Source organism: Somniosus microcephalus, chromosome 1 (genome assembly GCF_052327205.1).
Source record: "Somniosus microcephalus isolate GS21.2 chromosome 1, FLI_Smic_1.0, whole genome shotgun sequence".
Classification (NCBI taxonomy): Eukaryota; Metazoa; Chordata; class Chondrichthyes; order Squaliformes; family Somniosidae; genus Somniosus; species Somniosus microcephalus.
In genome coordinates this window covers 85,434,201-85,452,148 of record NC_140987.1, presented here as the reverse complement: position 1 = coordinate 85,452,148, position 17,948 = coordinate 85,434,201, and the positions used below count along the sequence as shown (strand labels likewise).

The 17,948-nt window shown below is 45.3% G+C and overlaps 1 protein-coding gene across 2 annotated transcripts in view; it reads right to left on the bottom strand.

Moving 5' to 3' along the window:
- The window catches only part of focad (focadhesin), a 308,585-nt gene that overhangs the window by 261,995 nt on the left and 28,642 nt on the right, over positions 1-17,948 (bottom strand). For both annotated transcript variants that reach the window (XM_085984003.1, XM_085984000.1), the window contains exons 2-4: positions 12,274-12,368; positions 12,104-12,178; positions 7,651-7,805 (exon numbers count right to left, since the gene is read on the bottom strand). In XM_085984003.1, coding sequence (XP_085840129.1) covers positions 7,651-7,805; positions 12,104-12,178; positions 12,274-12,330 — 287 coding nt within the window. In that variant the 5' untranslated portion in view covers positions 12,331-12,368. The remainder of the gene's footprint in view (positions 1-7,650; positions 7,806-12,103; positions 12,179-12,273; positions 12,369-17,948) is intronic.

Sequence of the window (17,948 nt, the reverse complement as noted above, 5' to 3'; positions counted from 1 at the left end):
ACAGCATCGACTAGTTTATTTACAGGGATAACTCAAATACTGGGAGATTTCCTCTGTATACTGTAAGTGCTTTCTCATTACAATCAGTATTTTTCCAGCACGCAAGCATATGATGCTGGATTTTTAACTGCTTTAAAAAAGCTCAATGATATTGCTTCCACCAATTACAGTGGTGTACTTTTGGACTGAAATCTGCTATTGTAGCAGCACTTTCTGCAGTAATGATTATCAAAAAAGGAGTCTGACACAGGGAATTCTTCAGGTGATCGTGAAGCAAGTTTTAACATCCGCAGTCAGATGAACCAAACAGCGACCCCATTGGTAAATGACCTCTAGTCTTATTTATATAGAAATAATTACATTTAAATACACAGTCTAGGGAATCCAGTAATGACAAAGGAAAAGATCCAAAATTGAAAACAATAATGAATTAAATTTATAAAGGAAAACTGAGAGATATTTTTTGAATAACAAGAGATTGGGAAAGATATTCCAAAAGATTTCCTATAGCAAGAGTAGTGCAGTGGTACGTCATATTGGTACGTCAAGTGGTGTGGCACAGCTTCAGATGTGGGAGGTTGGCATGTACGTCAACCCAAGTCGTCCAGTCATATTTCCCCAAATTAGAGTAAAGACTGCATCTGGGGACTAAATGATGCACCTGCTCTTTACCTTCAGGATCTGGGTTCCAATTCAGCCCAGATAGAAATGAGTCTATCTGCTGGCTGTAAGGATCCTATGTGAAGTGAGTTATGGCAGTCTTAATTCAGTTTGTAGTGGACATGGGCCTACAGCATAAAGCTGTCCCTAATTTGGCAATCTCACTTCGAGAGGACACAGGAATGTCCAGTGTAGGAAATGGAAGAAGTGTCACATTGGTGCAGTAGGGGATGCTCTTCTGCAATTGTGTCCAAACACATTGGTAGAGCAAAGGAGAGAGAGCTTTACTCTGCATCTGCCTGTGCTATATCTGACCTAGGATGCTAGGAGGGAATTTCAAACCCCCCACAGCAGGCAGGAGGGGGTTGGGGAGGTTAAATTGTTAAAAATGTGAAACCCGCCCCCAACCTGCTGCAAATGCACCTACTTCCAGTTTAACTGCGGTGGGTTTAGGAGCAACTGAGTAACCTGTTCTGGAGAGGTGGGTCGGTAATTATAAAATTTAAATGAGGCTCCCTTCCTCAGATTTTGGCAGCCATCTGAATTTACCAGCTGTGAGTTGTGTTTCCCAGGGCTCGGGCCAGCTGAAAGGTAGGCGGGAGCTGCCAGATCCAGCAAGTAAGTGCTTTTCCAGCACTGCTTGTGGGCCAGGAGTAGGAAAACTTCCCTCCGGCCCCTCAAGCAAACCTACTGCCACGATCTCTCCCTCTCCACGCTCTGGACCTCTGCCTTCCCGGTATTTCCGGGTTTCCTGGCCACTGACATGCGCCCCCCGCTTTCCGTAAATATCGGGGCCTAGATGTTTGAAATGGGAAGAATTCCATTCTCTCGCACTAACATCCCTCACTTTGATACACACCAAAACTGTTGAAGAAAAAAAATAATGTATCCAGACTTGGGGAGGCATCAATTTAAGGTTTCGATCGCAATTTTTTTAACCTATTGCCCAAACACAATCATTCCTCTCTCCTAGTATAATCAAAGCAACCTATCTCAAATCTGTTCGTTGCATTGAACTTTGATCTTACATTGTCTTGAAATGTTCGCTGCTGTACGGTCAGGTTTTACGAGCAGCAGCCCAAATCCTTCTTAGCAGCAGCTGCTTTCATTGTAAATTTGGCGTTACACTTATCCCAGCTCAGGTTTGAGGTATTAAACAGGCCTTCCAAAACTCAACAACAGCCAAACCAAAGTGAAGGAACAGCCGAAACCTCACTTGGAGTATTGTGTGGAATTCTGTTTGCTGCATACATGTATTGAGACAGGGCAACAAAAATGATCTGATGTATAAACTAAATCAGTGGTTCTCAAACTATTTTGGTTGAAGGATCCCTTTTCAAATGGATTGGTAATCAGGGACCCCATCTAAATTATAATACTATATAATACTCCTGTGAAAGTGTTGCACGTAGAGTGTTCTATTAAAGCATCGCTCCTTCGCTTATGTCATATTTTCCTTTACCACCTCCCAGCAAAATAAAACTAAATGAAACTAAAAACATTCAATAATAAAACTACAACATGCAATTTCCATAAAAGCCAATCTGCAATTTAGATTTATTTACTAGTTTTATTGTTTATGTATGTCTACAAATTTGCACTTTTTAAAAACTTGTAAACTTCATTTGCTAGCCAGCGATTTGTTGGCTACCGATGAAGCGATATAGTTCTAGGTTATTGCCAATGCTCCCATTAAGCTGTGCGGCCGCGGTCTGGAGGTCCCGCGCAGGCTGCTCACCGGCTTTACAATGGAAAAACCGCACATGCGCGGAAATTTGAATGGGTCGCACACCCAAAAAATAATTAGAGGGAACATGGGTTATTGCATATTAGCTCAATTTGGGGGATTTTTATATACCGCTGCAAAAAAAAATCTTGTATAAACAACAAGAAATTCTATTACTGACTTGAGGACTAACTATTTCCCGTATAGTGAGATTAGGTCATCATTAAAGTATGTAGCTTGTCCGTGTTTTTATTGTGGGTTATTTGAAGTAGGATGCGGTGCACATAATGCTTTTAAATTAATATGCATGGATATCACTAAAAACTTGTGAAATCCTAAACATGCTTGCTTATTTAACACAGCAGATGTGACTTCTGGTACACCGAACATCCCCAATACCCTATCTTGGGGGTGTTAGTTGCTGATTTTGTATCGGGCAGCCTCTGCCTATTTGAGGAATGGGTTGCGTCGCTGTGTAGGAATTCCGGCACCCTGCAGGAACGGTGAAATCTATATCAATGCTCATCTACAGTTTATACATCAATTTAAAAGAGCAATTCCTGGGGGCAGTTCAGCACAACAGGTGAGTTGTGGGTCATTATAAACTTAATGTTGACACCTATGGGAGGTATTTTTGAGTTTTAAACCTTTTTAGTCCTGTTTCCAGAATTTGAATTGTCAACCGTGTGTGCATTAAGTACAAGCGTTTAATTTCATAAACTGTCACAAAGTTATCATTCAGCGATGTATGTGGGACATTTTCCGATAATACTTTAGTTCAGCTCTCTAATTTCATTCAATGATGTACATGGCTACAAGAGACAAGAGAGACCACTCCGTATTAGTCAAACTAGAGTATTTTTTCTTTCTGTACAATCCTTTGAGTGAAGGAAGGAAGGTGGGCCAAACTATCTCTCCATCCTTTACAAGAGAGGGAGGAGGTGCTAGCGGTTTTAGCAGGCCAAAAAGTGGATAAATCCCCAGGCCCGGACGAGATGTATCCCAGGCTGCTGTGGGAGGCAAAGGAGGAGATTGCAGGGGCTCTGACACAAATTTTCAGAACCTCTCTGGCCACAGGGGATGTACCAGAGGACTGGAGAACAGCTAACGTAGTACCATTATTCAAGAAGGGTAGCAGGGATAAACCAGGGAATTACAGGCCAGTGAGCCTAACATCTGTGGTAGGGAAATTATTGGAAAAAATTCTGAGGGACAAAATTAGTCTCCACTTGGAGAGGCAAGGATTAATCGGGGATAGTCAGCATGGCTTTGTCAAGGGTAAATCATGTCTGACAAATCTGATTGAATTTTTCGAGGGGGTGACTAGGGGGGTGGATGAGGGAAATGCTGTGGATGTGGTTTACATGGACTTCAGTAAAGCTTTTGACAAAGTCCCGCATAGGAGACTGGTCAAGAAGGTAAGAGCCCATGGGATCCAGGGTGCCTTGGCGCATTGGATCCTAAACTGGCTGAGTGGCAGGAGGCAGAGGGTGATGGTCGAAGGTTGCTTTTGTGACTGGAAGCCTGTGTCCAGTGGGGTACCTCAGGGATCGGTGCTGGGTCCCTTGTTGTTTGTGATCTACATAAATGACTTGGATGAGAATGTAAAAGGTATGATCAGTAAGTTCGCAGATGACACGAAAATTGGTGGGGTGGTAAATTGCGAGGAGGAAAGCCTCAGGCTACAGGACGATATAAACGGGTTGGTCAGATGGGCGGAAAAGTGGCAAATGGAATTTAACCCTGAAAAGTGCGAGGTGATGCATTTTGGACGGACAAATAAGGCAAGGGAATACACAATGAGTGGTAGGACCCTAAGAAGTACAGAGGGTCAGAGGGACCTTGGTGTACATGTACATAGGTCCCTGAAGGCAGCGGAACAGGTAGATAAGGTGGTTAAAAAGGCATATGGGATACTTATATTCCATGCCTCGGCTAATGAAGGCAAGAGCAGGGAGGTTATGATGGAGCTGTACAAAACGCTGGTGAGGCCACAGCTGGAGTACTGTGTGCAGTTCTGGTCGCCTCACTATAGGAAGGATGTGATTGTTTTGGAGAGGGTGCAGAGAAGATTCACCAGGATGTTACCTGGGATGGAGCGCCTCAGCTATGAAGAGAGGCTGGACAGGCTGGGGTTGTTTTCCTTGGAGCAAAGAAGGCTGAGGGGGGACCTGATTGAGGTGTACAAAATGATGAGGGGCATAGATAGGGTAGATAAAGAGGAACTTTTCCCCTTAGTAGGGGGGTCAATAACAAGGGGGCATAGATTCGGGGTAAGGGGCAGGAGATTTAGAGGGGATTTGAGGAGGAACTTTTTCACCCAGAGGGTGGTTGGAATGTGGAACTCAATGCCTAAAAGGGTGGTAGAGGCAGGAACCCTCACAACATTCAAGAAGCATTTGGATGAGCACTTGAAATGCCATTGCATACAAGGCTATGGACCAAATGCTGGAAAATGGGATTAGACTGGACAGGGATGGATGGGCGGCGCGGACACGATGGGCCGAAGGGCCTCTTTCTGTGCTGTAAAACTCTATGACTATGACAAACTTTAGATGTTGGGTGGAAGGTCAGCCCTGCTCGGTAATCACTTTCACCTTATTTCGTGGACCCACTGGAAAGTCTCTCCAGACCCCAGTTTGAGAACTACTGAACTAGATGAGCCTATGAGGAAATATTAGCAAAGCTTAAAGTCTAGAGAAGGAGTTAATAGCTGACTTCAATAATCTATATATATAAAGCGGCTCTTCTGTCTGTCCCGATGTCTGTCTGTCCGTTCTCTATACGTTTGAAAGTTACAGAGTGTACCGACGCGCGCGTCGCCTCAAAAGAAAGCTTGCGATTCCGGACCGGTCATAGGCGTATTTACGTTTCGGCCGGACAAAAATCCCACCCGCGGTATCCCAAAAACGTTCAGCGTTCCGCTCATTAGCATCTCATTAGCGACCGTGTGACGTCGAGGTCCACCAATCGGACGGCGGGTTCCTTCCTACAGTTGAGTGTCGAGTGACTCGACGATTGACCAATCCGACGCTTCGGTGACCTGACCGGTCGACCAATCGGTGCGTGTGTGGGCGGGCCTTCTCCTTCTGAACCGAGGTGAGTGGCCGCCATCCTGATTTTTCACAATTTTTTCCCCCACACTTTCTGTGTGTTAGGGAACTAAGGTAAATATTTTAATGATGTGTTAGGGAATTAAATAACAATTTAATAGGGGGGGGGGGGGGGAAAGAGAGCCTCGGGAAATCGCGGGGGGGTGGGGGGGAGCCTCGGGAAATCGCCGGGGGGTTGGGGGGGGGAGAGAGCCTCGGGAAATCGCGGGGGGGGGGGGGGGGGGGGGAGAGAGCCTCGGGAAATCGCGGGGGGGGGGGGCGAGCCTCAGGAAATCGCGGGGGGCTCGCGCTGACCGTGCATGCGCCGCCTGCACATGCGCCGCCCGCCCGCCCACAGCGGCCGTCCATCAGCCGCGCGATACGCGGGGGACCTTAGCTCCGGACCTCAGGCGCTAGGCAAGGGGAGGGGCCGGAGAGAGGGACAGAGGGGAGTGGGGGAGGGGAGGGGTGGGGGTGGGCGAGGGGAGGGAGACGGGGAGGGAGGGAGACAGGGGAGGGAGGGAGGGAGGGAGACAGGGGGAGGGAGGGAGGGAGACAGGGGGAGAGAGGGAGGGAGACAGGGGGAGGGAGGGAGGGAGACAGGGGGAGGGAGGGAGGGAGACAGGGGGAGGGAGGGAGGGAGACAGGGGAAGGGAGGGAGGGAGACAGGGGAAGGGAGGGAGGGAGACAGGGGAGGGGAGGGAGGGAGGGAGACAGGGGAGGGGAGGGAGGGAGAGGAGGGGAGGGGGGAGAGGAGGGGAGGGGAGGGAGAGGAGGGGAGGGGAGGGAGAGGAGGGGAGGGGAGGGGAGGGAGAGGAGGGGAGGGAGAGGAGGGGAGGGAGAGGAGGGGAGGGAGAGGAGGGGAGGGAGGGATAGGACAGGGAGAGGACATGACAGGGAGAGGGGGGACACACAGGGGCAGGGAGACCAAGCGCCCCAAAATTGCCCTCGCAACGCGGGGCTCCCCAGCTAGTAATGTATATAAAGTATTAAATGGCAAACCCAGATATTACTTTGAAAGTCAGGTCAGTAGAAGAGGAGGACATGTGAATCAGTGAAGAGTATTTCTTTTTAATTTGAAAAAGTAATAAACACTTGGAATGATCAAGTAAGGTAAGGTCATCGCCCTGAAACTTTAATTCTGTTTCTCTCTCCACAGATGCTGCCTGACCGGCTGAGTATTTCCAGCATTTTGTGTTTTTATTTCAGATTTCCAGCAGTATTTTGCTTTTGTGCCAGATAAGGTAATGGAAATAAAGACTTTAGGGCAATGCAAGATATTGCTGGATGCTACATTGGGTGAGTTCTCAAGTACTGGCGGGATAAGCCTTTTCGCATTCTTTAACATTTTTTGTGTTCTTAATCTTGCAGTAACAATACTGCAAATAAAATAAATCGACAGCTGATTCGGAAATAAACTTTAGTTAGTAGGTACAGTAATAGCTTTGGACATGTGACTGGTAGACTTGAATTTGGCAGTTTGGCCATAACATCCTTTACACTGGCTAGTTCACGGGTCAGCAGTTCTGTATTTTCGACAAACTGTTTTTAAGTTTCACCCCACAAACGTTTTCATTCCCTTCTCAAAAAGAAAACAAGAGGCTTCATCATTGGTATCCACTTGCCCAGATACAGAAGAGCACCCAGAGCTCCCCCATATCATGTTGCCATTGTCATGGCTTCAAAACCCAGAGCATCCAACCAGTCTCTGGGTCATGTTCACCCCTTAAAGGTTCTTCCTCCAACTGCAAAGTCAATCAGGGTGTACATATCTCAGTAACTCCCAATCTACCAACATGGTGTAAAATAGCCTACATAAGACAAATTACTTCAAGACAAATTACTTCAAGACAAGATGACAAAGTGTCAGTTCTCCAAGGTAGAGAGGCCAATCTCTCCCTAAATCTGCTTAAAACTGATAAGAGGTTGGGTGAACTACAAGAACCTTATGCTCTTCCAAACATTATCCTCACCCACAGCTTTTTTTTTTTTGCACACAATAGGCTAAGCGCCTTTCCAAACTCACATCAGTCGAGAATGTGGATTTACGTGGATTATAAGCTTTTACAGTCAAATGTAATGCTATGTCAAAGGATATTATCCCTGAAAGCAATTGAAATGTCTCGTCCCAACAAAAAAGTTACCCAAAGCTCACTTAATGATTTCTGGTACCTGGCAGAGGGAATTAGATTCAAAATTCCATTGAGCACATAATTAAAATCAGCATGGTTCTGTGCAACAAGAGCAACCAATGCCTCACAGCAGGCTGTCCGAACCACCACATTGTCACTGCAGCACTTCTCCCACAACAAGTTCAGCGCAGGACTCTGGAAAAAAAAATAATGATGATAAGAACTGTATCACAATGGTCAATTAAAATGCCTGGCTTATCACTCCAGCATTCTAGCTAAACATTTTCATCAGATAAGCAAGCAAGGAAATTGAGAATGCCCTCAATGTTTAATTAATCTTGCTAGTTAGAATCATTATGAATTTACAACTTTCTGAAAAGTAAAAATCAGAAATATAAACTCGTTCAGATTTTCAGAGAACGTTCAGAAACCCGGTTAGTGTGTTCAGATGGTTTTCAAAAACTTCAACATTGTTTCACTATTTTATAAAACTGAATAAATTCATATAATGTTTGCGGGGCTGATTATTCTGGCCTTTGTTTCCACAAACACCCATTTCCCAGGTGCAAAAAGTCAGGAAAGGGAGTGGGGGGGGGGTTAGAGACCTGTGATATGCAGTCTCTCACTCCCTTTAAATAGCCGTAGGATTTCTAGGATTTCTGAGGGGCGTGCCTGGGCCTTGTACTTGCAATATGCGCAAGCCCAACATTTCTATTTAAATCAGGCTGTACAGGAATTCCCAGACCTCCTGCTTCAGCTTCCTGGCCGGTTGGGATACTAAAGAAAGATGGCATTGGGCCTTGCGCCCGAGACCATCTCAGATCAGAGGGTTTGAGGGGCCAGGCAGCCCAAAATAGTAAGTGGCCCTTTTTCTTTGCTGGAATCCATTGAATCCAGGTATGGAGGCCTTTTGACTGCTGTTCTCCAGCAGCAACTAGAAGGCCCCAACCACGGCAGCCATTGCTGCTGTTGTAGGTCTTCAAGGCTGCAGCAGTGGCCAACATTTCTCCCGCATATCCGAGTGCAAGGCACTGCTAGGGTCATTACCCTACCTGTGCTGGGGATGTGACTGGGCCATGATAATGATTTACCAGTCCCTGTACACTGCCCAGACACAGGCCCACCAACCCCACCCACCCCAGGACAAATTGGCCCCAATATATTTGTGAGCTGCATCAGAATATGCAGTTTACTATCAAGTCATAAATTATTAAACCATAAATAAATAAAAATAACTCTCACCCACTGGAATCATGCTTCTATATCATCTTTTGCAGAGCACAATGCTCCAGTTTTTACATTTTATTTAAATAAAAGTTTCACAAATATTTGCGAAGGAGGCAATGAAGAGCAAACTGCACTCAAACCAACAAGGAAGAAAAATAGAGAGTCAAAGCGCATGACAATGGGAAGAGCATCGTGCTCCACACGTTTCCAGCTTAATGTCAAGCAGAGTTTCTTCAGCTTTCTTGTATCCCGACAGTGTAACTTAAGCACTTTTATTCTTGTTGCCAAAAATTACTTTAAAAAAAAAAAGGGCACAATTAACAGAATAGGGAAGATGGGGAGGGGTGATTGTGGGTAAAAAAAAATTCTCAACCTCAGGACATCCCAATGCACTTCACAGCCAATGAAGTACATTTGTCATGCAGTCACTGTTGTCATAGTGAAACACGGCGGCCAATTTGCACACAGCACGATTCCACAGACAGAAATTAAATAATGGCAAGATAATATGTTTTAGCTATGTTGGTTGAGGGATAAGTATGGACCAGGACACCAGGAGAACTCTCAAATAGTCCCATGTGATGTTTTACACACACCTGAACAGGCAGACAAGTTCTTGGTTTAATGTCTCATCTGAAAGAAATAGGGCATGTTCAACAGAGCAGCACTCTTTCAGTACTGCACTGAAGTGCCAGTCTAGATTATTTGCTCAAATCTCTGGAGTGGAGCTTGACCCCACAGCCTTCTGACTCACAGGTGAGAGTGCTACCACTGAGCCAAGGCTGACGCTTGATTGGGTAAAACCAGTTCCACTGCTTTCCATTCATTTAACTTGATTTAAAACGATCAGCAGCTGGGTTTTTTCCCCCACTCTGAGTTTTTGTGCAGCAGCTTAGAAGCATAAATGAAAAAATTCACAACCAGCCTAAACACAAACAAAACATACACACACTGGCACTGATGGCAGGAAGTGGACACTTGCCAAAGACAGATCTCTAAGTTGACTGCACTACAATGTATTTGCTTCACTGCTTAAAAGGAAGACTAACAAGTTGTTATTGGGCATGCCATGACTGTTTTGCCAAACATCTCCATCCTATTGTCACTTCCACTCCCTTCCCATTCCCACTCCAGTCTTTCCATCTTTGGCCTCCTACCCTGTTACAGCCAAGCTCAATGCAAGCCTCAGGAATGGTATTCATCTTTCTCTTGCACTCTGCACCATCTGGTCTGAACATGAACTTTAGTCATTTCAGACCTTAGGTGTTACCCCTATTTTATTGCCCATGTTTCATATCCACCTTCCAGTTTGTTCACTTCCATTTTGGAGTTATAGCTTTTTCTGTGTGCATCTTTCTAATGCCTTTATGTTGCTTAGCTATTTTCAAGCCCTTATGTTCTTTTCATGCTTTTTCATCTCCTCACTGAATTGATCATTGTCTATCATCTACCAGTTTTCACCATTTCCAGCCTTTACTTTTGCTGGCCATTTATTCCATCAACTACCTCTGGTGACAGAAGTCAGCATTCCTGACTCACACCTTCTCGTTGTTCTCTTCATCTCTTTTTTATTCAGTCCTATAAAAGGACTTGCTTATTCTTCAGTTTTCAGTTTTGATGAGGGCCCTACAGCTGCTGAAAGACAGCAAGTGAACATGTCCTTTCTCATATCAGATATTATCAGATTATTTCCAGAATTTTCAGTTTTGTTTTTAATGTGCATTTTCTTTCTTCCATGCTTGGGTAGCCAGTTCAACTCAGTATAGAACAACTTCATACTTACGGATAATCAGAGAAATTAGCATTACACAAGGTAACATATATTCCAACAACTTGCATTTATATAGGTGCCTTTAATGTAGAAAGACGTTTAAAGATGCTTCACAGAAGCGTAATCAGAAATAAATGAACATCGAACCAAAGTTAGGAAGGATGACTAAAAGCTTAGAAAAAGAGATGGGTTTTAAGGAACAGAGGGTGGTGGAGGGAGTTAGGGAGGGAATTCCCGAGTATGGGGCCTAGACAACGGAAGACGTTGCCATTAACGGTGAGATAAAGTCTGGGGTGGTGGGGGGATGGGGGGGGGAAAGAGATGCAAAAAGCCAAATTAGGAGAAATTTAGAATTATGAGAGGGATTGTAGGGCTGGAGAAGGTTACAGAGATAGGAAGGGGCAAGGCGATGAAGGGACTTAAACATGAGGAAGAGAGTTTTAAATTGGAAGTATTGCGGATCGGGAGCCAATGTCGGTCAACAAAGACAGGGATGATGGATCAGCACGACTTGGTGCGTGATAGGATAAGGGCAGTAGATTTTTGGATGAGCTGAAATTTCCAGCGGGTGCAGGATGGGAAGGTGTCTGGGAGAACATTAGAATAGTCAAGTCTGTAAGTGACAAAAGCATGGATGAGAGTCCTGGCATCAGGCAGGCTGAAGCAGCGATGTTATGGAGGTGGAAGTAGACAGTCTTTGTGATGGAGAGAATACGGGGTCGGAAGCTCAGCTCAGGGCTCAAAATTATGCTGAGCTTGCAAACAGTTTGGTTCAACTCAAAACAGTGGCCAGGGATGGGAATGAAATTATGTTGCCAGGGTATTCAGCTTGTGGCAGGGATCAAAGATGATGGGCTCTGGTTTTCCCAAAACTTAACAGAAGGAAACTGCAGCTCATCTAAGACTGAACGTCAAACAAGCTGTCTGCCAACAGAGAGGCAGTTGAGAGGTCAGAATTTAAGGTGCAAAGCACAGCATAGTCTCTCAGCCCAGCAGCATAATAGGAACGATGCAATGAAGAGTGCTCCCATGAAGATTCTACTGTATTTAGCTTCAAACAAAATTCCTGCTGCACAGCATTAACTTCAATTTCTGTGGGCATCACATTCACTTTTGTAACTCCTCAATCACTAAAATGTCATTAAGATCTGTCAACGTGAACAAAACACATACATTTCAGAACAAAACTTGCATGGTTTTCCACATTTTGCCCTCAGTAGATTTGGGGTCATATTTAGAGATTATCAAAGAGAGGTTACTATTACACAGGCTAACAAATACTTACGGTCAAAAGGAATCTTTCTAAATCCACAGAAGGATTACCAGACATAAAAACATCCAAAGACAATTAAAATAATACCTAGGATTCAGTGAGAGGTTCTTCATATTTGTACTTAATAATTGAAAGAAATAAGAGTTTTGTAAATATATTTAATGTTACTGTGATTGTTTAAAATTGCCTTGAGCCACCTTAACCATGGTATTGAACACAAACCTGATCTGAAGAATAGTTTATCGGAGATGACGGCCCCTTTTCTTTTAACACAGCAGCAACCAGATGTCCCACAGCCTGTATAAAAATACACATATTAAACCTACAGTGATCACGTACGAGTCTAAATTTATTTTAAATGTATAATTTTCAAAAATTGTGAAGTATCATGCCTGTGACTGGATTACTGAATTTTGGAATTCAAATCTCCTCTTCAAATCCTCCGACATTGTTGCTGAAAGTTAGTGGTGCATTTTTCAAGTGAGGCCTATAAAATAACATGACAAACGGTTAATATTGCATTTCAAAGAGAATGTTGTTGTAAGACCTTGCAGATTACTAGTTACTACAATTAACAATCAAAGCAATCAATCTGGACTAGCACGTGGCCACGGTGACAGCCGCCTCGCCAGGTCTCGTTTTTAAAAAAAACTTCTCTATATTTCTCTGCCCTTTGTTCAAGTGATATTCCTCTTGATAACTTTTATTCCCTTTCTCAACTCATCCTTTTTATCATCTATTGTTCTCAATTTCTCTAACACTACGAGCAGCAACCCCAACTGCCCCATTCTACTCTCTCGCCGACCTTCCCGCCCAGCGCCCACTGGGAGCTAATCTTTCCTACATCCTCCCCATCCAACTCACCCCTCCCAGCGCTGACACTGTGGACTCGGCCAGCGGATCAGCCATCACCGCCCCTGTCCGCACCTCCCTCCAGAATGTCCGTTCACTTGTGAACAAGGCCCTTGCCATCCAGGAACTTATTGTGGATGATTGCATCGACATCATGGCCTTGACGGAAACCTAGCTGAGGGGTGATGACACCTTACCCTTAAATGAAGCCTCCCCGACTGGCTATACCTTCCACCACTTTCCCCGCCCAAATCGCCAGGGTGGCGGTGTGACTCTTATCACCAAATCACACCTTGGCCTGTTCCCTTACTCCTCTAGCACCTTCTCCACCTTTGAGCATCTCATCTTAGTCCACTCCTCTCGCCTCTCATTTAAAATCATTGTTCTCTACCACTCACCCAAATACCACACCAATTTTTCTCTCCAAGGTATCTTCACTGCTTTCCTCCCTCAGCACCAAGTGACTTCTCATCCTCAGTGATTTCAACCTCCATCTCAACTCATCATGCTCTCTCTCCTCTGAGTTCACTGCCCTCCTATCCTATCTTAATCTCTCTCTCCATGTAAATTCCCCTACCCATATTTACAGCCACCCCCTTGAACTTGCCATCTCACGTGATTTCACTACTCCCATCGTGTCATCTCTGGTCACTTCCTAGTATTGTTCTCCACCCACATTCCCCCTTCCCCCTCCCAACCATACTTCCTTCTGTATCCGCCCCTGGAAAAAACCCTTTGTCCTTGCAAACTACCGCCCATCTCCAATATCGCTTTCTTCTCTAAAGTCCTTGAACGTGTTGTCACCTCCCAAATCTATGCTTATCTTTCCCAGAACTCCATGTTCAAATACCTCCAATCAAGCTTTTGCCCCTGCCACAGTACCGAAATGGCTCTCATCAAAGTCACAAATGACATCCTATGTGACAGTGCCCGTGGTAAGCAATCCCTCCTCATCCTGTCTGCAGCCTTGGGCACAGTTGACCACACCATCCTCCTCCAACGCCTCTCCTCCATCGCCCAGCTGAGTGGGACTGCACTCGCCTGGTTCTATTCTTATCTATCCAATTGTATGTAGAGAATCAGCTGCAATGGCTTCTCCTCCCGCACCATTACCTCTGGTGTCCCCCACGGATCTATCCTTGGTCCCCTCCTATTTCTTATCTACATACTGCCCCTCGACGACATCATCCGAAAACACGTCAGGTTCCACACGTACGCTGACAACACCCAGCTCTACCTCACCACTTCTCTCGACCCCTCCACTGTCTCTAAATTGTCAGGCTGCTTGTCCGACATCCAGTATTGGATGAACAGAAATTTGCTCCAACAAAATATTGGGAAGACCGAAGCCATTGTCTTCGGGCACCGCCACGAACTTCATTCCCTAGCCACCGGCTCCATCCCTCTTCCTGGCAACTGTTTGAACCAGATTGTTCGCAACCTTGCTGTTGTATTTGATCCCGAGGTGAGCTTCAGACCACACATCCGCGCCATCACTAAGACCACCTATTGCCACCTCTAACGTCGTCCGACTCCACCCCAGCCTCAGCTTATCTGCTGCTGAAACCCTCATCCATGTCTTTGTTACTTCCAGACTTGACTATTCCAATGCTCTCCTGGCCAGACCTCCCATCTTCCACCCTCCACAACCAAAACTCTGCTGCCCGTATCCTAACACGCACCAAGTCCCATTCACCGATCATCCCTGTGCTCGCTGACCTACATTGGCTCCCGTTTAAGGAATGCCTCGATTTTAAAATTCTCATCCTTGTTATCAAATCCCTCCAAGGCCTCGCCCCTCCCTATCTCTGCAAGATCCTCTAGCCCTAAAACCCTCCGAGATATCTGCGCTCCTCCAATTCTGGCCACTTGCGCTTCTTAATCGTTCCACCATTGGCGGCCGTGCTTTCACCTGCCTGGGCCCGAAGCTCTGGAACTCCCTCCCTAAACCTCTCCGCCTTGCTTCCTCTCTTTCCTCCTTTAAGACGTTCCATAAAACCTACCTCTTTGACCAAGCTTCTGGTTATCTGCCCCAATATCCTCTTAAGTGGCTTGGCATCAACTTTTGTTTGATAACGCTTCTGTGAAGTGCCTTGGGACGTTTTACTACGTTAAAGGCGCTATATAAATGCAAGTTGTTATTGTTGCCAGCATTTACTATACTCAATGTACAAATAATAAAATACTATTATACATGCACTTGGTGGTTACAACAAAGTACTGTATATTAAAGCAGAGAGGAAATAGAAACACCCCAACTTAGATACATAGAAGATAGGAGCAGGAGTAGGCCATTCGGCCCCTCGAGCCTGCTCCGCCATTCAACGAGATCATGGCTGATCATCCAAATTCAGTACCCTGTCCCTGCTTTCTCCCCATATCCCTCGATCCCTTTAGCCTTAAGAAATATATCCAACTCCTTCTTGAATATATTTAATGAATTGGCCTCCACTGCCTTCTGTGGTAGAGAATTCCACAGGTTCACCACTCTCTGGGTGAAGAAATTCCTCCTCATCTCAGTCCTAAATGGCTTACCCCTTATCCTTAGACTGTGACCCCTGGTTCTGGACTCCCCGACCATCGGGAACATCCTTCCTGCATCTAGTCTGTCTAGTCCTGTTAGAATTTTATAAGTTTCAATGAGATCTCCTCTCATTCTTCTAAACTCCAGCGAGTACAAGCCCAATCGACCCAATCTCTCCTCATACGTCATTCCTGCCATCCCAGGTATCAGCCTGGTGAATCTTCGCTGCACTCCTTCCATGGCAAGAACGTCCTTCCTCAGGTAAGGTGACCAAAACTGCACACAATACTCAAAGGTGTGGTCTCACCAAGGCCCTGTACAACTGCAGCAAGACATCCTTGTTCCTGTACTCGAACCCTCTTGCTATGAAGGCCAACATACCATTTGCCTTCTTAACCGCCTGCTGCACCTGCATGCTTACCTTCAGCGACTGGTGCACAAGGACACCCAGGTCTCGTTGCACTTCCCCTTCTCCCAATCTATTGCCATTCAGATAATAATCTGCCTTCCTGTTTTTGCCACCAATGTGGATAACCTCACATTTATCCACGTTATATTGCATCTGCCATGCTTCTGCCCAATCACCCAACCTGTCCAAATCATCCTGTAGTTTCTCGGCATCCTCCTCACAGCACACACGCCCACCCAGCTTTGTATCGTCTGCAAATTTGGAGATATTACATCTAGTTCCCTTGTCTAGATCATTAATATATATTGTGAATAGCTGGGGTCCAAGGACCGATCCCTGCGGTACCCCACTAGTCACTGCCTGCCACTCGGAAAAAGACCCGTTTATTCCAACTCTTTGCTTTCTGTCTGCCAACCAGTTCTCTATCCAAGTCAATACCTTGCCCCCAATCCCATGTGCCTTAACTTTACACGCTAATCTCTTATGCGGGACCTTATCGAAAGCCTTCTGAAAGTCCAAATACACCACATCCACTGGTTCTCCCTTATCTATTTTACTAGTTACATCCTCAAAAAATTCCAGTAGATTAGTCAAGCATGATTTACCTTTTCTAAATCCATGCTGACTTTGTCCGATCCTGTCACTGTTTTCCAAGTGCTCTGCTATTACAACTTTTATAATGGACTCTGGCATTTTCTCCACTACCGATGTCAGGCTTACCGGTCTGTAATTCCCCGTTTTCTCTCTACCACCTTTTTTGAATAGTGGGGTAACATTAGCTACCCTCCAATCCATGGGTACTGTTCCAGATTCCATCGAATGTTGGAAGATGATCAGCAATGCATCTACAATTTCTAGGGCCGCTTCCTTAAGTACCCTAGGATGTAGATTATCAGGCCCTGGGGATTTATCGGCCTTCAATCCCATCAATTTCCCTACAAATACTGATTTCTTTCAGTTCCACCCTTTCATCAGACCCTATGTTCCCCGACATCTCTGGGAGGCTATTTGTGTCCTCCTTTGTGAAGACAGAACCAAAATATGTATTTAATCAAATCAACTTTTATTGTCATTGTTAGTGCACAAGTGCAGTACAACGAAATGTAGGCTTGCGGCTCCCGAGAGTGTACAATTTGGATTAGGACACTTAAACATTTCAACATACATTTGTACATATATATTAGCATAAATATGACCATAATAAAGTGCATCGGCAGATGTGCAGGCTTTAGTGTTTATTTGTGGAGTTCAGTAGGATGATAGCCCTGGGAAAGAAGCTGTTCCGAAATCTGGTCGTATGGGTGCGAATGCCTCTGTAGCGTCTTCCAGATGGTAGGAGGGCGAACAGACTGTGGCTGGGGTGGGTAGGGTCTTTGATGATGGACCGTGCCCTCCGTAGGCAGCGTTTCTGATATATATGTTCTATGGTCGGTAGCCGGGTGCCGGTAATGCGTTGGGCAGTTTTGACTACCCGCTGCAGGGCTTTCCGGTCGTGGGAGCTACAGCTGCCGTACCATACCGTGATACAGTTTGTCAGGATGCTCTCTATAGTGCAGCGGTAGAAGTTAGAGAGGATCGGGGGTGACAGATTACATCCCTTCAGCCTCCTCAAGAAATATAGGCGCTGCTGGGCCTTCTTCACCAGAGAGGAGGTGTTGAGGTCTGCCATTTCTTTGTTCCCCATTATAAATTCCCCTGATTCTGACTGCGAGGGACCTACGCTTGACTTCACCAATCTTTTTCTCTTCACATATCTATAAAAGCTTTGAGTCAGTTTTTATGCTCCCTGCAAGCTTACTCTCATATTGTTGAATCCTAAACTGCTCCCAATCCTCAGGTTTACTGCTTTTTCTGGCCAATTTAGAGGGGTGTGTTCAGTAGAGGTCATAAAGGGAAGAGTCATCCCAGGTCACACAGTGTTTGCTGTAAGAACCGAACTGCTCCCCCTCCCCCTCAGCCTGAGAGGGTGCATACAAAGCAATGTGAGGGGAAAACATGAAAGGGCTGTACAAGCTGGATGGGCTACAGCACATGTCAAATTACTGACTGAGGAGAAGACTATTCTGCTAATATTTAGACCTAAATAAAAACACATGGGCAAAGATCAAGACAGTGTTAACTGATAAATATATGGACAATACTTCTATACATATATAAAGTACTGCCAAAACCCAAACTACAAAAATCCTATGTTCTCAAGGTGGCTTGCTTTTGACCCAACCCAAAAATGGGCTCCGGTGGAAATCAACCTAACTGCTAACATGACACAGTACAACTTGTCT